Source organism: Scylla paramamosain, chromosome 33 (assembly GCF_035594125.1).
Source record: "Scylla paramamosain isolate STU-SP2022 chromosome 33, ASM3559412v1, whole genome shotgun sequence".
In the NCBI taxonomy this organism is placed as follows: domain Eukaryota; kingdom Metazoa; phylum Arthropoda; class Malacostraca; order Decapoda; family Portunidae; genus Scylla; species Scylla paramamosain.
Genome location: NC_087183.1, coordinates 1,814,020 through 1,837,363, shown reverse-complemented (window position 1 = coordinate 1,837,363; position 23,344 = coordinate 1,814,020). Strand labels below are relative to the sequence as shown.

The 23,344-nt window shown below is 38.0% G+C and overlaps 1 protein-coding gene across 8 annotated transcripts in view; it reads right to left on the bottom strand.

Annotated features, from left to right (window-relative positions):
- The window catches only part of LOC135089526 (mitochondrial ribonuclease P protein 1 homolog), a 159,666-nt gene that overhangs the window by 28,902 nt on the left and 107,420 nt on the right, over nucleotides 1-23,344 (bottom strand). For 7 of the 8 annotated variants that reach the window (XR_010261524.1, XR_010261523.1, XR_010261522.1 and 4 more), the window contains 2 exons: nucleotides 15,108-15,328; nucleotides 348-427 (listed from right to left, as the gene is read on the bottom strand). Coding sequence is in view for 4 of the 8 variants with exons in the window: in XM_063985166.1 (XP_063841236.1) it covers nucleotides 348-427; nucleotides 15,108-15,328 (301 nt within the window). In the remaining 4 variants the exon portion in view is untranslated. The remainder of the gene's footprint in view (nucleotides 1-347; nucleotides 428-15,107; nucleotides 15,329-23,344) is intronic. The other variant, XM_063985169.1, reaches the window with a different exon arrangement.

The following is a 23,344-nucleotide window of genomic DNA, read 5'->3' as shown; positions in this document are numbered from 1 at the left end:
TGTCATCCAACTTAAAGACTGTGCTCCAGTAATTGTTTCATACATAGAACTGAACATTATTAAGTTAATACATAGAACAGGACAGTGGAAAAAAATCCTCTTATGCAACCCAAGCAGAACAATGGACACTAGCTGGCTGTCAACATTTCCTATCTTTTTTTTTTTAGGTTTATTATTATTTATTATTTTCTCCTTGAATCCATAATAGTTTTGCAGCTAGGTATTATAAGCTCTAGAGAGATGGTTAAGTCTCAGAATTTAAGATCACTATCCTATTATCATTTAATTTCCACAGAGGATATGAAAACAAGAGTGTATGAGCTTAATCTCAAATCATGCACACTCACCTGTCATCTTAAAGTCCAACATGATATTAATGATCTGGTTGAGTGTAAGGCACTTATTGCCAATCCCCCATGCCAAATACCTGCAACAAAAATACAGCACACACTTAATTTATTGTAAAATAAGTAAATATAGAGAATGGCCTCATTACAAAAGGGCATGGATAAACCAGTGTATACTGTTGGGTCTTTATGTGGAAGTATGTGGCCACAAGTTCCTGGGGTGTAGTAGGGTGGTCCATGAGACTATCCCATTCTATCAAGGGCAAGTAAGGCTAAGAGTGTGAATGATGTGTGTATGACTGTGTGGTGCTTTGTCTGGGCCAACCTGTATGGATAGATAAACAGATATACTCTTACAAGTATGATCAGTTTGGTTCCTATCTGATACATGCATAAATGTGATGCAACCTTGAGGGCTTCTATAGGAAGCTCTCTTGCATCTTGTTTGATAAGCAGACTGGATCAGATGCAGGAAAGGAATGGATCAATGTTATGGTGTAACAGGGATAAACCAGTTCTGTTGTCAGGCCCTCATGCACAGAGAACCACATAATGCTTGTATGACTGACTCTCATAAAAGTATGGTCAGTGAAGATCTGTTTTCTCCTTCTCTAAAAAGACTACGAAATGTGGTAGTGCTGGAGGAGAATTTCACTGGTTCCCAAAGTGATGATATTCAGGTGGAGACAAAGGACAATATTGTTCTAGCAGAAAAAAAAATACTGATTTGCTGTCAGGGATCATATCATTCTTCTTTATTCCATGTATTTAGTTAAAAAAACTTTCAATAGAAAATGTGAAAATCTTACTAGATCTAACTCCCCCTGTGACTTCTGGCATCAAGCCCAAAAAAAACATCTTCAACATTTCTTCTTTATCTTTCTCTGCTTCACTCTGATGGCACCATTACTATTTCATAAATTGCTAAATCTGAACTCCTCATTCAGACCTTTATTAAAAATTCAACCTTGGATGTTTCAGGGGATGTTCTCTTCCATCCTCTGACTATTCTATGCTTCTGGTTAAGAGTCTTGTTAATGATGTCCTTCATGCCATTGCTGGCCTGATTGGGTGCATCCTGTTGCACTCCACAACTATGCCTCTATGCTTACACCTTGCCTGGTCAAACTATATCAACTTTGTCATCTACCTTTCCTTCCTGCTATAAGTTACCTACATTTAGCCTGTTCCTAAAAAGGATAACCACTCCAATCCTTCAAACTACCATCCTATTGCTTTAATCTCCTGCCTCTTTTGTTTTTAATTTATCCTCAATAGGAAGATTCCTCAATATTTATCACTTCACTACCTCATATCTGATCACCAATACATGTTGTGCTGTTGTGCTTGCCTGACTGGTTGGGGTGCAACAACAGGAGATGCCAAGACAGGTCATTGGGCTCATGTGAAACTAGACCATATTAATGTTTTAGAACTAAAAGCTATACTATTGGGCCTCAAATCTCTATGCAAGGATTGCAGGGATACACATATCTGCTTTCGATCGGACAACACCACTGCTGTTGCCTGTATAGACCGGGGTGGCAGCATTAAACCTAACCTGAATGCTGTAATAGAAAATATTTTTGATTGGGCTGAGTCAAGAGGGATTACATTGTCAGCAGAGTACATAAAGGGACTCCATAATGTAGAGGCAGACAGAGAATCCCGAGTAAAGAACTTAGATACTGAGTGGATGTTACTACCCAAGGTCTTCAAGTTACTGTGCCAGACCTTTTATACACCAGATATTGACCTTTTTGCCACTAGAATCAATGCCCAGCTACCCATTTATGTTTCCTGGAAGCCAGATCCTTCACCTACATATGTTAATGCATTAACGCTCAGTTGGGCTGATGGGGAATTATATGCCTTTCCACCTTTCAGGATCATCAGCAAGGTACTGCAGAAGATACAGGAAGAGCAACAGCTATGACAATTCTCCCTCTTTGGCCAACCCAAGTATGGTTCCTGAAAGCCCTCCAACTGCTGGCAGAAACTCCTCTTCTGCTCCCTCGATATTCATTAATCCTGCCTCAATATCCCTCCCTTGTACACCCACAGGCCCAAAGGTTAATTCTAATAGCAACGATCTTATCGGATCTTTATATGATCGGATATATGATCTTTCAGGATCATCAGCAAGGTACTGCAGAAGATACAGGAAGAGCAACAGCTATGACAATTCTCCCTCTTTGGCCAACCCAAGTATGGTTCCTGAAAGCCCTCCAACTGCTGGCAGAAACTCCTCTTCTGCTCCCTCGATATTCATTAATCCTGCCTCAATATCCCTCCCTTGTACACCCACAGGCCCAAAGGTTAATTCTAATAGCAACGATCTTATCGAGCATGCCTTCCAAAATCAAGGCCTTTCGCCAGAGGTTGCCGGATTTTTGCTTAACTAGTGGAGAAAGAGCACAAAATTACAATATGGGAAACATATCGAAAGATGGATGTCATTTTGTCTCAGCAGGGATATGGATCCATTTTCACCACCTGTAAATGTTTTGCTGGATTACCTATTCCTAGAATTTAAGAAAGAGAAAGCTCGAGGCTATAGCTCTATGAACATTATCCAGTCAGGCATCTCAACAGTAGACCTTATCAAAGGTCAGCCTGCAGGGAGGCACCTCTTGGTCAGTAGGTTCATGAAAGCAGTCTTCCAGGAGAAACCTTCCTTTGCTCGCCTTCAATCTACTTGGGACCCAGAATTGGTTTTAAATCACCTAAAGAGCCTAGGCCAGAATAAAAACTTCTCACTCATCCAGTTGTCAAGAAAATTAACAATGCTAATGTTACTGATATCTGGCCGACGTGGCCAAGTGTTACACTTAATGGACACCAGGAACATGAGTACCTCAGACTCCAGAATCTCTTTCCAAATAGGAGACCCTCTCAAAACATCTAGGCCAGGTTATCATATAGGAGACCCTCTCAAAACATCTAGGCCAGGTTATCATATGTCTGAACTAGTTTTTGAAGCATATGTACCAGACAGACGAGTATGTGTACACACCACTAGTTTACACTACCTTGACAGAACGAAAGAAAAAAAGGGGGAAAATTACCAGATTCTTTTTAACAACAAAACCATCCATAAAATTGGCATTGAGACACTTTATGACGCTGGACGAGAGATATCATGAAAGCTGCTGGTATAGATCTCACTATCTTTTCTCCTCATTCCACCAGGTCAGCTTCATCCAGTAAAGCAGCCCTGAAGCTACCACTGTCCACTATTTTGTCCACTGTAGGTTGGACCAATGAGTCAACTTTTGCAAAATATTACGAGACCATTAAACAAACTTTGTCGGTTTGCAAAAGCAGTGTTGTCATAAGTTTTTGGGTATGTCGGGTTTAACTACTTTGTCTTGTGTATAAGGTTATGCACTTTTATGAACAAATGTATCTCAGTTTCTCTGTAGTTGAGTCACTTGATTAAAGAAAATCTTTGGGAATGCCACGTTTTCTTATGCATACATAAGTGTTTCAGGTTATATACCTTTCCATGAATATATATATATATATATATATATATATATATATATATATATATATATATATATATATATATATATATATATATATATATATATATATAAAATTTTTCTTGTAGGTTTGAGGAACCACTCTAAAGCTCTCATTGAATCCATTGTGACGCAGTTAAAATATTGTGAAATGAAATTGTAAGATTAAACGAATACTTACCAAGTGTGAAGTTTGATCATAATTTCCCGAACATTTTAACTGTGTCACTTAGGGATTAAATGCCCTCCCTTCACTTCCCTTCATTCAACACTGCTTTCACAGTGTTGAGTGTAGAAATCACCAGATGATTTATGTAGGTATATTTATTAATGTTTAATGCTGCTTCCTCAAACCTACTCTCTAAAATGACTAGTATGTGGCAGGTGGCGCAGGCATCTCATTTAATCCCTAAGTGACGCAGTTAAAATGTTCGTGAAATTACGATCAAACTTCACACTTGGTAAGTATTCGTTTAATCTTACAAATATATATATATATATATATATATATATATATATATATATATATATATATATATATATATATATATATATATATATATATATATATATATATATATATATACAGTGGAACCTCGGTTAACGAACACCTCCCTTTGGAACAAATCAGTTTTTGAACAAAATTCTGAACATGTTATTGCTTCGGTTGCGATACCATAATTCAGTTTTAGAAAAAAGTTACTTTATTTCAATTATGAAAAGACAAAGCAAAAGCTGCTATTTATTACTAATTTATAGTTTCTACATATATATATATATATATATATATATATATATATATATATATATATATATATATATATATATATATATATATATATATATATATATATATATATATATATATATATATATATATATATATATATATATATGTTACAGTCAAAACTAGTTTTAACTAGGTATTTTCAATGTGTTGGTGAACAACTAGTATTACCTAGGCAAAACTAGTTATACCTTAATGTGTTTGATATAACTAGAAATATCAAAGTTTAACTAATTAAATCTAGTTTTATCTGATCGTGTAAATTAAGACTAGATTCAACAACGGTACTGAATGTCAAAAGTAGGTGAGGGATATGACCACTCGTTTGAGTACCATTGCTCGTTTGAGTACCATTTTTGGGGAACTCAAACATAACATCCCCATCTAACCTAACCTAACCTAACCTAACTAGGTTAGACTAAAAGTGAAACTGGTGTAGTGCCGGGGAAAACATTTATATGTATAAGTAGCATTAGGTTAGGTTAGGTTAGGTTAGATGGGGATGTTATGTTTGAGTTCCCCAAAAATGGTACTCAAACGAGCAATGGTACTCAAACGAGTGGTCATATCCCTCACCTACTTTTGACATTCAGTACCGTTGTTGAATCTAGTTTTAACTTACACGATCAGATAAAACTAGATTTAACTAGTTAAACTTTGATATTTCTAGTTATATCAAACACATTAAAGTATAACTAGTTTTGCCTAGGTAATACTAGTTGTTCACCAACACATTGAAAATACCTAGTTAAAACTAGTTTTGACTGATTCTGGGTTTTGACTGTAACATATATATATATATATATATATATATATATATATATATATATATATATATATATATATATATATATATATATATATATATATATATATATATATATATATATATATATATATATATATATATCTTGATACTATATATTGGAGGAAAGATACAGTTTGTAAGACAGTAACTCAATCTTTGAAATAAGTTAAATGTGATTCCATTGAAAAGCCTCGATGTAAACAAACAGTTTTTGGTGCTCAGGAGTTTTATCTCTCAATGACCCCATAACATCATCTCTACTGCACAACTGTATTTTTCCATTATTTTTTCCCAGCAGCAGTGTTATGATCACCTTCATTTTGGCAGTAAGTGGGTTGTTCCTTTCTGTATCCTTATGTAAGGCTTCTCTCACTAGATTGGTGACAAAGAGAATCTTCTGATGAGTTCTGTCACTAAGTTCATGCAATACATTCTCTCTGAATAAATAATTTGCGAGCTGGAAATGTTGTGAATCAACCATCTTGGCTGTGGGGGGCATATGTCATAAGCCGCTAATACAGAGTAGACTGGTGTCTGGGAACAGATTAATCCATTTTACATTGATTCCTATGGAGAAAGTGGTCTCAGTTTTTTAACATTTCAGATTTTGAACAGCATTCTGAAACAAATTAAGTTCTAGAACCAAGGTTCCACTATATATATATATATATATATATATATATATATATATATATATATATATATATATATATATATATATATATATATATATATATATATATATATATATAGGACAGGAGAGGAAGATGCACTAAACAACTACTGAAATTATTACACAGAGTGAGGTCTGAAGCACTGGACCAGGGGGTGCTGTGTACTCATCAGTAACCCAGCTATGACCTCACTGAATGTTTCCCTTTGTCTCTCTAAACACAAGGGGGCAGTCACAGCCTGCCCTCTAAAGAAAACTCTCTTCCTTCACACAAAATTACAAGCACCTAATTACACACACAACTTTCACTCAAAATTCAAAATCATCATGGCGACTCTTACACCAGCCTTGGAGTCCCCATCTGGGGAGGGGACCATAAATGTCCCAGGTCAGACTGCTCTTATGGTATCGACTCTAAATGTCTTGACATCCCACTTAACTTTTTTTCATTAACTTCTGCAACATTAGCAGTCTTAAATCTAATTTTCAATCTGTTGAACACCACCTCTACTCTACTAAACTTCATCTTCTTTTCCTCACTAAAGCACAGGTATCTGGGGCAACTGACAGTAGCCCCTTTTCTATTCCCTCTTACTTACTCTATCCTCATTTTCAATCCAAAGCTGGATGTTGCATTTATGTGCATAAAGACAACCTGCTCTTGCGCCCACGCTCTCGAATCTTCCAAGTTTTCCACCATTTGGCTATGACTACAGAGTCACTCCCATACTAAATTTATTTGTACTCTATACCTCTCACCTAACTCCTCTGACAATTAAACTTCCAAAGTGGAGGACATTCTGATTCTCTTCCCTTTTGCAGGGATCTCCATTCTTGGAGACTTTAATGTTCACCACCAGCTTTGGCTTTCCTCTCCCTTCACTGACCATCCTGGTGAACTAGCCTTCAACTTTGCTATTCACCACGACCTACAGCAATTGGTGCAACTGGAGAAGGCAGTAGACACCTGGCGAAACGATAATTACTCCCAGTGAGGTCTAAAGCACTGTTCAGGGGGTGCTGTGAACTTATCATTAAACCCAGTTGTGACCTCACTGAACGTTTCCCTTTGTGTCTCACAACACAAGGGGGCAGTCACAGCCTGCCCTCTAAAGACAACTCTCTTCCTCCACACAAAACTACAAGCACCTAATAACACACACACCCTTCACTCAAAAATTTTAAAATCATCATGGCGACTCCTACACCAGCCTCGGAGTCCCCATCTGGGGAGGGGACCATAAATGTCCCCAGGTCAGACTGCCTTTCTGTCGACGACCCTATGTGTCTTGACACCCCCCCTCAACTTTTTCTTCATTAACTTCTGTAACATTCACGGTCTAAGATCTAATTTTCAATCTGTAGAACACCACCTCTCCTCTTCTAAACCTCATCTTCTTTTCCTCACTGAAACTAAGGTGTCTGATGCAACTGACAGCAGCCCCTTTTCTGTTCCCTCCTACTTTCTCTATCCTCATTTTTGATCCAAAGCTGGATGCTGCGTTTATGTGTGTAATGACTTAACCTGCTCTCGTGCCCACGCTCTTGAATCTTCCTAGTTTTCCACCATCTGGCTACAACTACAGAGTCACTCTCATACTAAATTTATCTGTGCTGTATACCTCTCACCTAACTCCTCTGATTATAGGAAATTCTTTGACTACTTAACTTCCAAAGTGGAGCACATTCTGACCCTCTTCCCTTTTGCAGAGATCTCCATTCTTGGAGACTTCAATGTTCACCACCAGCTTTGGCTTTCCTCTCCCTTCACTGACCATCCTGGTGAACTAGCCTATAACTTTGCTATCCTCCATAACCTAGAGCAATTGGTGCAACACCCTACTCGTATTCCTGACCGTCTTGGAGATACGCCCAACATTCTTGACCTTTTCCTGACCTCTAATCCTTCTGCTTATGCTGTCCCCCTTTCTTCTCCGTTGGGCTCTTCCGATCACAATCTCATATCTTTATCTTGTCCTATCGCTCCAATCCCTCCTCAGGATCCCACTAAGCGAAGGTGCCTTTGGCTAGTTGGGGGGACCTGAGGAGGTATTTTGCTGATTTTCCTTGGAATGACTACTGCTTCCATGTCAGAGACTTGTCTTTGTGTGCTGACCGCATAACAGAGGTGATAGTGTCTGGCATGGAGGCGTACATTCCTCACTCTTTTTCTTGTCCTAAACCTTGGTTTAACACAGCTTGTTCTCATGCTATACATGATAGAGAGGTGGCCCACAAAAGGTACTTAAGCCTTCCATCACCAGAATCTCATGCACTTTATATTTCTGCCCGGAACCATGCCAAGTCTGTTCTCCAACTAGCCAAAAACTCCTTAATCAACAGAAAGTGTCAAAACTTTTCAAGATCTAACTCACCTCGTGACTTCTGGCATCTAGCCAAAAATATCTCCAATAACTTTGCTTCTTCTTCTTTCCCTCCTCTACTTCAACCAGATGGCACCACTGCTATCATATCTATTTCTAAAGCTGAACTCTTCACTCAAACCTTTGCTAAAAACTCTATCTTGGACGATTCTGGGCTTGTTCCTCCCTCTCCTCCACCCTCTGACTACTTCATGCCATGTATTAAAATTCTTTGCAATGATGTTTTCCATGCCCTCGTTGGCCTAAACCCTCAGAAGGCTTATGGACCTGATGGGTTCCCTCATATTGTTCTCCAAAACTGTGCCTCCGTGCTTGCACCTTGCCTAGTCAAACTCTTTCAGCTCTGTCTGTCAACATCTACCTTACCTTCTTGCTGGAAGTTTGCCTACATTCAACCTGTTCCTAAAAAGGGTGACCGTTCTAATCCCTCAAACTACCGTCCCATTGCTTTAATTTCCTGCCTATCTAAAGTTTTTGAATCTATCCTCAACAGAAAGATTCTCAATCATCTATCACTTCACAACCTTCTATCTGATCGCCAGTATGGGTTCTGTCAAGGCTGCTCTACTGGTGATCTTCTGGCTTTCCTTACTGAGTCTTGGTCATCCTCTTTTAGAGATTTTGGTGAAACTTTTGCTGTTCCCTTGGACATATCAAAAGCTTTTGATAGTGTCTGGCACAAAGCTTTGATTTCCAAACTACCCTCCTACGGTTTCTATCCTTCTCTCTGTAATTTCATCTCAAGTTTCCTTTCTGACCATCCTATTGCTGCTGTGGTAGACGGTCACTGTTCTTCTCCTAAATCTATTAACAGTGGTGTTCCTCAGGGTTCTGTCCTGTCACCCACTCTCTTCTTATTATTCATTAATGATCTTCTAAACCAAACTTCTTGTCCTATCCACTCCTACGCTGATGATACCACCCTGCACTTTTCCACGTCTTTTCATAGATGTCCAACCCTTCAGGAGGTAAGCATATCACGCAGGAAAGCCACAGAACGCTTGACTTCTGATCTTTCTAAAATTCTGATTGGGACAGAGCAAACTTGGTATTGTTCAATGCCTCAAAAACTCAATTCCTCCATCTATCAACTCGACACAACCTTCCAGACAACTATCCCCTCTTCTTTAATGACACTCAACTGTCCCCCTCTTCTACACTGAACATCCTTGGTCTGTCCTTTACTTATAATCTGAACTGGAAACGTCTGGGGGGGTTCCACTCATACTGCTCTTCTAGACAGGGTGGAATCAAAAGCTTTTCGTCTCATCAACTCCTCTCCTCTAACTGACTGTCTTCAGCCTCTCTCTCAATGCCGCAATGTTGCATATCTAGATGTCCTCCACTGCTATTTTCATGCTAAATGCTCTTCTGATCTTGCTAACTGCATGCCTCCCCTCCTTCCACGGCCTCGCTGCACAAGACTTTCTTCTTTCTCTCACCCCTATTCTGTCCACTTCTCTAATGCAAGAGTTAACCAGGATTCTCAATCATTCATCCCTTTCTCTGGTAAACTCTGGAACTCCCTGCCTGCTTCTGTATTTCCACCTTCCTATGACTTGGATTCCTTCAAGAGGGAGGTTTCAAGACACTTATTCAGCAATGTTTGACCACTGCTTTGACCCTTTTATGGGACTGGCATTTCAGTGGGCATTTTTTTTTATTAGATTTTTGTTGCCCTTGGCCAGTGTCCTTCCTACATAAAAAAAAAAAAAAAACACCCTACTCGTATTCCTGACTGTCTTGGAGATAGGCCCAACATTCTAGACCTTTTCCTAACCTCTAATACTTCTGCTTATGCTGTTACCCTCTCTTCTCCATTGGGCTCCTCCGATCACAACCTTATATCTGTATCTTGTCCTATTGTTCCAATCCCTCCTCAGGATCCCCCTCAGTGGAGGTGCCTCTGGTGTTTTGCCTCTGCTAGTTGGGGGGGAATTAAGGAGGTATTTTGCAGATTTTCCTTGGAATGACTACAGCTTCCATGTCAGAAACCATCTCTGTATGCTGAGTGCATAACAGAGGAGATAGTGTCTGGCATGGAGGTATACATTTCTCACTCTTTTTCTTGACCTAAGCCTTCCAATTCCAAACTTTGTTTTAGCGCAGCCTGTTCTCATGCTACACATAATAGAGAGGTGGCCCACAAAAGGTACTTGAGCCTTCCATCATCAGAATCTCATGCACTTTATATTTCTGCCCAGAACCATGCCAAGTCTGTTCTCCAACTAGCCAAAAACTCCTTCATTAATAGAAAGTGTCAAAATCTTTCAAGATCTAGTGAAAAAACATCTCCAATAACTTTGCTTCTTCTTTCCCTCCTTTATTTCAACCAGATGGCACCACTGCTATCACATCTATCTCTAAGGCTGAAATCTTTGCTCAATCCTTTGCTAAAAGCTCTATTTGAATGATTCAGGGCTTATTTTTCCCTTTCTTCCACCCTCTGACTACTTCATGCCATGTATTAAAATTCTTCGCAATGATGTTTTCCATGCCCTCACTGGCCTAAACCTTTGGAAAGCTTATGGACCAGATGGGGTCCCTCGTATTGTTCTCCAAAACTGCTTCTCCATGCTTGCACCTTGCCTAGTCAAACTCTTTCAACTCTGTCTGTCAACATCTACCTTTCCTTCTTGCTGGAAGTTTGCCTACATTCAGTCTGTTCCTAATCCCTCAAACTACTGTCCTATTGCTTTAATTTTTTGCTTGTCTAAAGTTTTTGAATCTATCCTCAACAGGAAGATTCTTAAACATGTCACTACTTCACAACCTTCTATCTGATCACCAGTATGGGTTCCGTCAAGGCTGCTGTACTGGTGATCTTCTGGTTTTCCTTACCAAGTCTTGGTCATCCTCTTTTAGAGATTTTGGTGAAACTTTTGCTGCTGCCTTAGACATATCAAAAGCTTTTGATAGAGTCTGGCACAAAGGTTTGATTTCCAAACTACCATCTGACAGCTCTATCCTTCCCTCTGGAACTTCATCTCAAGTTTCCTTTATGACCATTCTATTGCTGCTATGGTAGACAGTCACTGTTCTTCTCTTAAAATCTATTAACAGTGGTGTTCCTCTTCCTATTATTCATTAATGATCTTCTAAACCATACTTCTTTTCCTATCCACTCCTATGCTGATGATACCACCCTGCATTTTCCCATGTCTTTTCCTCGATGTCTAACCCTTTAGGAAGTAAACATTTCACACAGGGAAGCCATAGAACACCTGACTTCTGATCTCTCTAAAATTTCTGATTAGGGCAGAGCAAACTTGGTATTGTTCAATGCCTCAAAAACTCAATTCCTCCATCTGTCAACTCAACACAACCTTCTAGATAACTATCCCCTCTTCTTCAGACACTCAACTGTCCCCCTCTTCTACACTGAACATCCTCGGTCTGTCCTTTTCTTATAACTTAAACTGGAAACTTCACATCTCATATTTAGCTAAAACAGCTTCTATGAAGTTAGGCATTCTGAGATATCTTCAGTTTTTCTAAACCCCCAGCTGCTAACTCTGTACAAGGGCCTTATCTGTCTATATATGAAGTATATTTCACATGTCTGGGGGGGTTTCACTCATACCACTCTTTTAGACAGGGTGGAATCTAAAGCTTGTTGTGTCATCAACTCCTCTCCTCTAACTGAGTGTCTTCAGCCTCTTTCTCACTGCTGGAATGTTGCAGCTATTGCTATCTTCTACCACTATTTTCATGCTAACTGCTCTTCTGATCTTGCTAACTACATGCCTCCCCTCCTCCCAGGGCCTTGCTGCACAAGATTTTCTTCTTTCTCTCACCCCTATTCTGTCCACCTCTTTAATTCAAGAGTTAATCAGTGTTCTCAATTATTCATCTCTTTCTCTGGTAAACTCTGGAACTCCCTGCCTGTTTCTGTATTTCCACCTTCATAACTTGAACTCCATCAAGAGGGACGTTTCAAGACATACTTCAATTTTTTGTTACTGCTTCAAACCCTATTTGGGGACTGGCATCTCAGTAGGCTTTTTTTTTTTTTATTGGATTTTTGTTGTCCTTTGCTGGTGTCCCTCCTACGTAAAAACATAAAAAGACATTCTGCTTCATTTACAGACATGTATCCAGTAAATCCGATGAATGGTCTGTAGGCCATATATATCTCTTAAATGTGGAAATCCACTATAACAAGGGTTTACTGCATATTAAATATAATAATAATGACCTTAAAATTGATCCCTGTGGCACCCCACTCATATTTTACGATTATTATGATCGAAATACAAGCATAGTTATCCTTAATGCATTGCTTTAATGACTGGTAGAGATGGAAATAAATAAGTAAATAAATAAATAAATAAATAAATAAATAAATAAATAAATAATCCAAATTTAGGAGAGGTACTTCTGGTTCTTGCTAAAGAAAAAAAAAAACCTGCAATTTTCATGAAAAATTCTGTAAAAATTTGAAAGTTAAAACTTACAGATTAAAATAAATATCATTCCTTTATCTTTATTATGGATGAAATTACCAATGTTCATCTTCAGATGTTATTTTCTCAAAATGGGGTTGGTAGTGCTTATAACATTCTCTAAACTGTGCCTCACATCACTGTTGATGTGTGCCAAATGCCGTTAACTGACTCTCATAGGGATTAGTTTATATGAATAAGTGTTTCCACAGTATTTCTGAAGGGTGTGATTACCCAACTCCTACTCTAACCTACACTGTTATGTCATCTTCAGGGTGGAGGTGTGACAACCAACTACTCTAACATCTGCTGGACTCCTGTTATGCATTATGTCTCATTTATCTTCACTTGGGGCCTTGGTTCCTCTCACCTAAAGTGTTTTGTATCACTTGGCATCAATCACTTCCACATGAAGCAGCTAGGCTTCACTCAGGAGCCTTACAAGAAAGCCCAACACCCTGTCAAATCAGTCTCAACCCACACAGTGAAGGACTCTCACCTCTCGGTGTCTGAACCAACACTTACATGATTAACGACGCCCTCAATGACACCCCCCATTGCTGGAAGTATGTGGACGACTGCACCGTGGACGTAACAGTCTCCAACAAGAACCCGGACTACTTGCCACTGCAAGTAATTCTGGAGCGACTGCAGACGTGGACGGAGGAGAGCAGGATGACCATCAACCACAGCAAAACTGTGGTGATGTATTTCTGTACCTCCTCTGTACCAGTGCCCCCTCTCCAGCTCACAGTGGCCCCTTACCCCCCTTCGGGTGGTCTGATGTGTCAAGCTTCTCGGAGTCACAGTGGACAACCAGCTGACCTGGAAGCAGCATGTCGCCAGCACCATAAGATCCGCTACCTACAGGCTGTATGTGCTGTGCAGACTCAGGTTGCTGGGGACACTGACAGACGAGTTAAGGAGGGTGTACCTCACTTTCATCCTCCCCAAACTCATGTATGCCTCCCCAGCGTGGTCCTCCTACCTCACACACACTTAACAGCTATAGCTGGAGAGTGTGCAGGGTCATCCTTGGCCCTGCCTACACCACCTATGATGAAGCCCTGACCACCTTGAGTCTGTCCAGACTATCCATCAGGCACCGAGAGGCTCTGAAGAAGTTTGGAAGGGGACTTCTGCATCATCCACGTCTCAGACACATGCTGCCGCCTGACACACCTTGCCCGGTCTGTGCCACCAGGCACGACAACAAGATAATGCCCCTAAAGGTGCCGCGCACGGACCGGTACAGACTCAGCGCAATTCCCACCATGGTGTGAGCCATCAATCAATAGTATTTCGTTTCTAGATTAGACTTAGCTTTAGGATTAATGTTAAGTGTTTCCCCACCCCCTCTGTACATTTTCAGTTTGTAAACTGCCTAAAGAATAAACCGTTTATTATTATTATTATTATTATTATTACTATTATCATTATTATTATTATTATTATTATTATTATTTTTATTATTATTATTATTATTACAGAGCACATATGAACAACACCTATACAGTTGAAAGTGAAATGTTTTACGTGGTGTTATGTGGTATTGTATCTGAAGTTCAGCTCAGAGTATCACTTTCCATGCTTGTCTCTACCACTTGTCTTTGTTTGTCTTAGATTAATGTTAAGGATCTATTTGTGTTATAAGTTATTTGTAATTTGGTAATGGTGCTAATATACATATATATGATAAGTTATGCCATCTTTTCTTCCGTCACCCTTAAAGTAGCAGGGAGAGAGAGAGAGAGAGAGAGAGAGAGAGAGAGAGAGAGAGAGAGAGAGAGAGAGAGAGAGAGAGAGAGAGAGAGAGAGAGAGAGAGAGAGAGAGAGAGAGAGAGAGAGAGAGAGAGAGAGAGACTGAACACCATCATGTTGTGGTGTTTGGTATAGCAAGGGAGAATGTGCCTTCTTATGCTATGTTATGTTAAGACTAGTGTTATGAATTCCAGAAACTATGAGTGCATGTGTCCTGACAGAACAACAACACATGTAGGTCAGTGATGCAGCACATCCAACACTTGTACCCTAACACAAGAGGAGGAGGATAATTTAAAAGAGGAGGAGGAGGAGGAGGAGGAAGAGGAGAAATTAATAAAATAGCAAAACCAGACTAAAATCTCCACTACTCACCTATCCAATGGAAGTTTCTGCATTCGGACTCCCTCCCTCTTGGCCTTGGCGAGGGTCAGTGGTTCTCCTGAGGACTTGTCAACAATGCCACCAATAATGTAAACAGCATTGTGGTCATACACCAGCAGCTCCTCTTGACAGTGAGGTGTTAAATACACCAGCTGTTCTTTGGGGTATTTTTGCAGATAACTCTTGGGATTGATTATCAAGGGATACTCTGGCTGTTGTGATTGAGAAAAAATGCAATACAAAAAGAAAAAAATAAATACAAAGAAACAATATGCAACCATGATAGATGCAGTGAATATAAGAGAGAGAGAGAGAGAGAGAGAGAGAGAGAGAGAGAGAGAGAGAGAGAGAGAGAGAGAGAGAGAGAGAGAGAGAGAGAGAGAGAGAGAGAGAGAGAGAGAGAGAGAGAGAGAGAGAGAGAGAGACTAAAGAATGCAAAAAAAGGAATGGAAGGACAAGAAAATGCAATAAGATACCTCTTTTAAATGGAACTCTTAAAAACCAGCATTAGATATATGAATGAACAGATAATAGATAAAATAATGTTAACAATAATAATAATAATAATAATGACACTACAACTACTACTACTACTATTACATATACAGATTAAGCATCAATACTTCAGCATACTTGGTTCCAGAACCATCCTGAATTAGCTGTTTTCCCAGATTAACCAAAATTTATCCATTGACACCTCTAATACACTTCCCAATACATCTGAAAAGACCTAAATGGTGTGCCAAAGAATGTTTTCAAATAAAATGAAACAGCTAAATGTAAATTAAACACAAGCATCATGATACAGGAAATGTGAAACAAGCCTGATGAATTTGCTGATGTATTCTCCTCAATCACCAATTATTTTCCTCCACAAACCTCAAGCAATGAAATACCTTGGCACTTCTGGAATCTCTGCAAATATCCCTGAGTACACTCAGTGATGTTCTACACCAAACTCTATAAAATCCCTTAACTTATTCATCATCAAATCAGATATATCCACGCCATCACTGTCATTACTCAATCATGATCTGTAATCTTTTTGTATGCATATGTTTCTTTGAATCATTGTCAGCAAAGAGCTACTTCAACTTTTCCTGCTGCTCGTCTACATCATACCCAACTAATGATCTTGTGCCATAAGCTTCACACAGGTGATAGACACAAACACCACAGTCCAGCTTTTTGCAACACTTCCACTTTCCTTTCATCATTATTGTGTTATGTTTATATTTCGTGACACAACTTCCACTTCCTTCTCCTTTTGAAGTCACAGCTAGTGTGAAATTTGGACCAGAAATAAAAATCAGAGGAAAACAACTTTTTTGCTCAGCGCTGGTTAAACACACACACACACACACACACACACACACACACACACACACACAATGGTATGGAAAATGTGGACAAAGAAGGTTTTATAACTTTAGACACTCAGAGTACAAGGAGACACAGTAAGAAGTTGAAGAAAGTTAACTGTAGAAGAGACATCAAGAAGTATAGTTTTCCTCACAGAAGATGTTGTCAATGCCATAACTGCTCATGCTTTTAAGACCAAACTGGATAGATATAGAGACGGGATACTATGAGATTACTCCCTTCCCATAAACTACAACTAGGTAAATACAATTAGGTAAATACACACACACACACACACACACACACACACACACACGGAGACGGCAGAACTGACAGGACGTGTTTCCTAGTGCTTTGCATATAGAAGGTTTGAAAAACACAAATTGTTCACGGTGGAACAAGATATGTTGTGAAGACACAGGGAGGGGAGAAACAGTACACGAGTATAGTTATCCCATCTCTAGGAAAGTTTGGTTGGTTTGTTTATATTGGACAAAAATGGTGGAGAGCAGCACCCTAAAAGAATGGGGGTCCTTTGAAGGTTTTACTGATGAAGAAAGATTTACTGGTGAAAAAAGATTTACAGGTGAAGAAAGAGAACTAATATATAGAATGTAGTGTAGAAAAATTTGGTAAATGGAAGATATGATGGACAAGTCATTGGAGAGAATAAAGACACTGGAGGCACACCAGGAGAAAGGTAAGGAGTTGGTGACTATTACAGCAAAGTTGGTGAAAATGGAAGATAAAAATGAGAAGTTAAAGGTGGAAAATGACTGTTTAAAGAAGCAAATAAAGGAAAAAGTTGAAACTGTTCAAAAAGGAAATGAGGAAATGAAGGCAAGTGTAAAGGAAGTGGAAATGATGCCAAATACGTGGTTAAATGAATGTAAATTTCAAGAATCACAAAAGAAAATAATAGAACAAGAAAATGACAAACAAAACCTGAGACAGAAAGTGGTAAATGTTATTAAAGAAGAGAAAAAATTGGTGAGAGATACTGTAGAAAAATATAAACAAGCAATTATTTGGTATAAAGGAAGAGAAAATAGTAGGCAGAATTCAAAGAGAAAAAAAGGAAAAGAACCTGTTCAATAAGTTACTGAAGAAAGTGATGGATGAGGACAGTCAGATAGTAAAGCAAGTGGAAGAGTTCCATAGAATTGGGAAATATGAAGAAGAAAAAATGAGACCCATAAGAATAAGGTTTGCAACACAGGCACAAGCAGAAGTAGTAATTAATGGGTCTTGGAGGTCATCTGGAGATGAAGAATATAGGAATTTATGGATAAAAAAGGATATGGATGAGACTGAAAGGTTGAGGCAAAAGGAGCTGGTAAATGAGGCTAAACAAAAATATTAACAATGAACGGAGGAGGAGAAGTTTTCTGGAGTGAGAGAGAGATATGAGAATAAAGAAATGGTACATCAAACAGTAAGTAAAGTATGTTATACTAATGTAAATGGATTAATGTCAACAAAGATGGAGTTAAATGAGTTATTAAACAGAACTGTACTGGATGTTGCTGTATTATGAGGCAAAATGGAAAAATGAATGGGGAACTCCTGACATTGGTGATGATAAATATGATTTATTGATGAAAAATAGAAGTGACAAGGGGAGGGGGAGTGATCATTCTAACTAAAAAATGTGTTAAAAGTGGAAAGGGTAATAAAAAGTGAAGACAAGTCTGAAATTCTACAAGTGATGATTACAAGTGGAAATGGAAGGATAATGAATTATGTAGGAATGTATGTGCCACCTATGACCAATGCTTGGTAAAAAGAACAAGAAGAGATGTTGGTAGATGTGTTAAAAGATCTTGAAAAGATAGTGATGGAAAGTAGTGATATAGTTAGTGTTGGTGATTATAACTGTAAGGAGATAAATTGGGAGACATTGACAACTACTGGAAGTGAAAATTCATGGAGTAATAGACTGTGGCAGTGGAAAACTTAATGACTCAATGGGTTGATTGTGATACCAGATTTGGTGGATGAGATAAACCATCAAGACTTGATCTAGTGTTTTACCAAGGACATGGAAATTATTGAAACTATACACTATGATAGCCCTTTAGGTAAAAATAATCATGTGTTGATGGAATTTAACTTGAAAAGTGAAAATGTAATAATTGATGAAAATTACAAGGTAAAAAGATTTAAATATAGTAAAGCTGACTTTGAAAAATTAAGAAAATACTTAGTTGCTGTGGATTGGAAACACTTTGAAGACACAAAAGTTGTTCGGAAAAAAATGGGATTAATTTATAAGGGTATATAATTCTGCTATGGAGAAATTTGTACCTAGAGGAGGAGTAAGATGTAGAAAGGGTAAAGAATGGTTCAATACAAAATGCATAGAGGCTAGAAATTGTAAGCTAAATGCTTGGAACAGATGGAAGAAGAGAAAAACTGAGAGCAGATGGAATACATTAATGCTAGAAATAAGTACATTGAGATAATAAGAATGGAGAGAAGAAACTATGAAAGAGATATAATAGATAAGTGTATAAATGAACCCAAACTGTTCTTTAGACATATTAATGGGAAGATGAAGAAGGAAGGTGTATCAAGATTGAAAGCTGAAGGAAAAATCAATGAGGATGGAGGAGGTTATGAACAATAGTTTCAGATCAGTATTTACTGTGGAAGGGGAGTTTGATACTGGAAGGGATAAGTTGGTGAGGAATATACTAAGTACAGTCCCAGTCAATTATGAGAAAATACTTAAGATGATGGAAGAATTTGAAGTAAATAAAGCAATTGGTCCAGATGGAGTATCAAACTGGATATTGATGGTATGTAGAGAACAACTGCCTGATAAAATTCACAATCTAGTGGTAACATCACTATCACAGGAAAGAGCACCAAAAGACTGGAACAGAGCAAATATTACACCAATATTCAAAGGAGGAAATAAGGAAAACCCATTAAATTATGGACCAGTGTCCTTGACTAGTTTTGTAGGAAAAATATGTGAAAGAACAATAAAGGAAAGATGGATGGAACACTTGGAAAAAAATAAAGTTTTGGTAAATTGTCAATTTGGATTTAGGAGGGGAAGATAATACTCCATAAACTTATTGTACTTTTATTCAAGGGTAATCAGTATTGTGCAGGAGAGAGACAGATGGGTGGATGGTGTCTATTTAAACTTGAAGATACTGTCTGACAAAGTACCATACCGAAGATTGCTATGGAAGATATAAAATTATGGAAAAATTGGAGGAAGACTGCTGGAGTGGATGGATGACTATCTGGATGATAGAAAGATGAGAACAGTAATACAAGACCAGAATTCATCCTGGCTGAAAGCAACTAGTGGCGTCCCACAGGGGTCAGTGTTGGGATCAATAATGTTTGTAATATATGTGAATGATATAAATGAAGAAATAGACAGTTATATGAACTTATTTGCAGATGATGCCAAGCTGATGAGAAGGGTAGAAAATGTAAATGACTGTATGGTACTGCAAGATGATTTAAATAAGATAAATAGATGGAGTAAATCTTGGCAAATGGAATTCAATTTAAGTAAATGTAAAGTAATGGAGTTCATAAGAGAAAGAAAAGAATACAATATTATTACGAGATGGGTGGTGTGAAGTTACAGAAATCAAAAAAGGAAGTGGATCTGGGAGTAACAGTTACTGAGAACTTGGTTCTGGACAGACACATTGATAAATTTACTGGAGGGATGATGAATTTGTTAAAAAGAATAAGAATGGCATTCACATATTTAGATGAAGGAATGATAAAAAAAAGTTGTTGATTTCCATGATAAGACTAAGACTGGAATATGCGGCAGTGGTGTGGTCTCCTCATATAAAGAGGAATATTATAAAATTAGAAAGAGTACAAAGATGGTTCCGTAGTTAAGTCAACCTATGAAGAGATTAAGAATGTTGGAAACTCCTACGCCTTGAAAATACGAGAGAAAGAGAGAGAGGGGATTTAATAAACATCTATAGAATGATAAATGGTATGGAAAAAGTGAACAAAGAATGTTTTATAAATTTAGATACACAGAGTACAAGGGGACACAGTAAGAAGTTGAAGAAAGCTAACTGTAGAAGAGATATCAAAAGGTATAGTTTTCCTCACAGAAGTGTGAACAAATGGAATGAACTCAGTGAAGACATTGTCAATTCTGTAACTGTCAGTGCTTTTAAGACCAAACTGGATAGATATAGAGATGGGATACTATGAGATTACTCCCCTCCCATAAACCACAACTAGGTAAATACACACACACACACACACACACACACACACACACACACACACACACACACATGAGGAGGAAAGAAACAAGGTGAAAGAGTTAAAAGAGGAGGCCAAGACAAAAAACGAAGAGAGAACACAGGAACAGGCAGAAAGATATATATGGAGAGTGATAGACATGAAAATGAGGAAATGGTGGTTAAAGAATGCGGAGCAAGAAGTAAGACAACAAAGAGAGAACACAAAAGAAATGGGTCCACAATAAACAAAATTAAAGTTATGTATACAAACATAGATGGATTAGTGTCCAGCCTAAGGGAACTAAGAGATTATTTACATGAAAAGAAACCAGAAGTGGCATGCATTACGGAAACAAAACTAACAAGGGAGATTAATGTTGAATTTGAAGAAGAAGGATATAACATATGGAGAAGAGATAGAAAGAATAAGGGAGGAGGAGGAGTGATGATTCTAGCAAGAAAAAACATCTTGATAGAAACAGTGGAATATGGTGAAGGGAGGTCAGAAACATTGAGTGTGGAGATCAAGATCCAAGGACAAGAAAGCAGAAAAATTATTGTTGCATACATGCTTCCAAAGACCAACACTTGGGTGACTGATGATTATAAGCACATGCAAAGCGAGTTCATAAAAAGTATAGATGACATGCTAAAGATAAGAAACAAGGTGTTACTAGTAGGAGATTTTAATAGCAAAGAGATAAACTGGGGGGAGATGGAGGTGACAAGGAATGCCAGTACATGGAGTGAAGAATTTTTACAGACTATGATGGTAAACACGATGGATCAATGGGTGAAAGAAAATACTAGGTACAGAGGGGAAGATGAACCATCACTACTAGACTTGGTTTTTACAAAAAAGCCAGAAAATGAACCAAGTATAGAATATTTGTGTCCAGTGGGAAAAAGTGATCATGTGAAGATGGAGATAGAGATCAAAGAAGAAGTGCCAAAATTCAATGAGGAATATAAAAATGAGAGAAAAAATTATGCTAAGGCAGACTTTACAGGGTTAAAGAAATTCTACGGAGAGCTTGATTGGAATAATTTATTAAGAGGTATGGAGGTGCAGAAAAAAATATGAAGTGTTTTTAAGCAAGTTTAGAGAAGGTGTTGAAAGATATGTGCCAAGATATAAGGTAAAAGAAAATAAGAAAGTGTGGTTTAATGCAAAGTGTGCAGAGGCAAAAAAGAAAAAGGAGAGGGCATGGAAAAAAATGAGGAAACAATGGAATGAGATAAATAGAGAAGAATACAGGACAGCTAGAAATGATTATGTTAAAATAAGAAGAGAAGAAGAAAGAAATTTTGAAAGAGATGTAGTTGGAAAGTGTAAAGAAGAACCCAAACTTTTCTATAGATATGTAAATGGAAAAATAAAACATAGAGATACTATTACAAAGCTGAAGGAAAATGGAGAAATTTATGAAACCACACAAGAGATGGCTGAGATACTGAATAAAAGCTTTAAGTCTGTATTTACAAGAGAAACTGTCTTTGCATCACTGGGAGATGAGGAACAACAGAAAGGAATAGCAAACATACAAGTGGAAAGAAAAGAAATTAAAAGACTACTGGAAGAGCTAGATACTAGGAAGGCGATGGGGCCAGACGAAGTAAATGGATGGATATTGAAAGAATGTAGAGAGGAATTGGAAGAACCAATATGGGAGATAATTAACAGTTCTTTAAAGGAAGGAAAAGTACCAAAGGAATGGAAGAGAGCAAATATAGTACCGTTATACAAAGGAGGTAATAAAATGGAACCACTGAATTACAGACCAGTCTCACTCACGAGTATTGTAAGTAAACTCTGTGAAATAGTCATTAAAAACAGATGGGTGCAATATCTTGAACAAGAAAATATAATAACAGAAAAACAATTCGGTTTCAGGAAAGAGAGATCTTGCGTAACAAACTTACTGAGCTTTTATACAAGAATAATAGATAAACTACAAGAGAGAGATGGTTGGGTTGATGCTGTCTATTTAGATCTGAAAAAAGCTTTTGATACAGTTCCACATAAAAGACTCATATGGAAACTGGAACATCAAGGAGGGCTAAAAGGAAAAATACTTAAGTGGATGAAGGATTATCTCCAAGGTAGGGAAATGAGTACAGTAATCAGAGATAATAAATCAAGTTGGTGCGAAGTAACAAGCGGAGTACCACAAGGGTCTGTGTTGGCACCTATAATGTTTCAGGTCTATATAAATGATATGACGGTGGGTTTAAATAGCTACAATAATATGTTTGCAGATGATGCAAAATTGATGAAAGTAATAAAGAACCAAGAGGATTGTGAGGAACTACAGAGGGATATTGATAGAATTTATGAATGGAGTAAACGATGGAAATTAGAATTCAATATAAAGAAGTGCCATGTAATGGAGATGGGAAGAAGTAAAAGGAGACCTTCATGGGAGTATAAGATGGGAGGTATCACAATACCAAAGAGCAAAGAAGAAAAAGACTTGGGAGTAATAATTCAAGACACGCTTTCACCAGAAAAACACATCAATGGAATATTTGGCTCTACATATAATTTGCTAGCAAATATCAGGGTGGCATTTAATTACCTAGACAAAGAAATGATGAAGAAAATCATAACACACATGA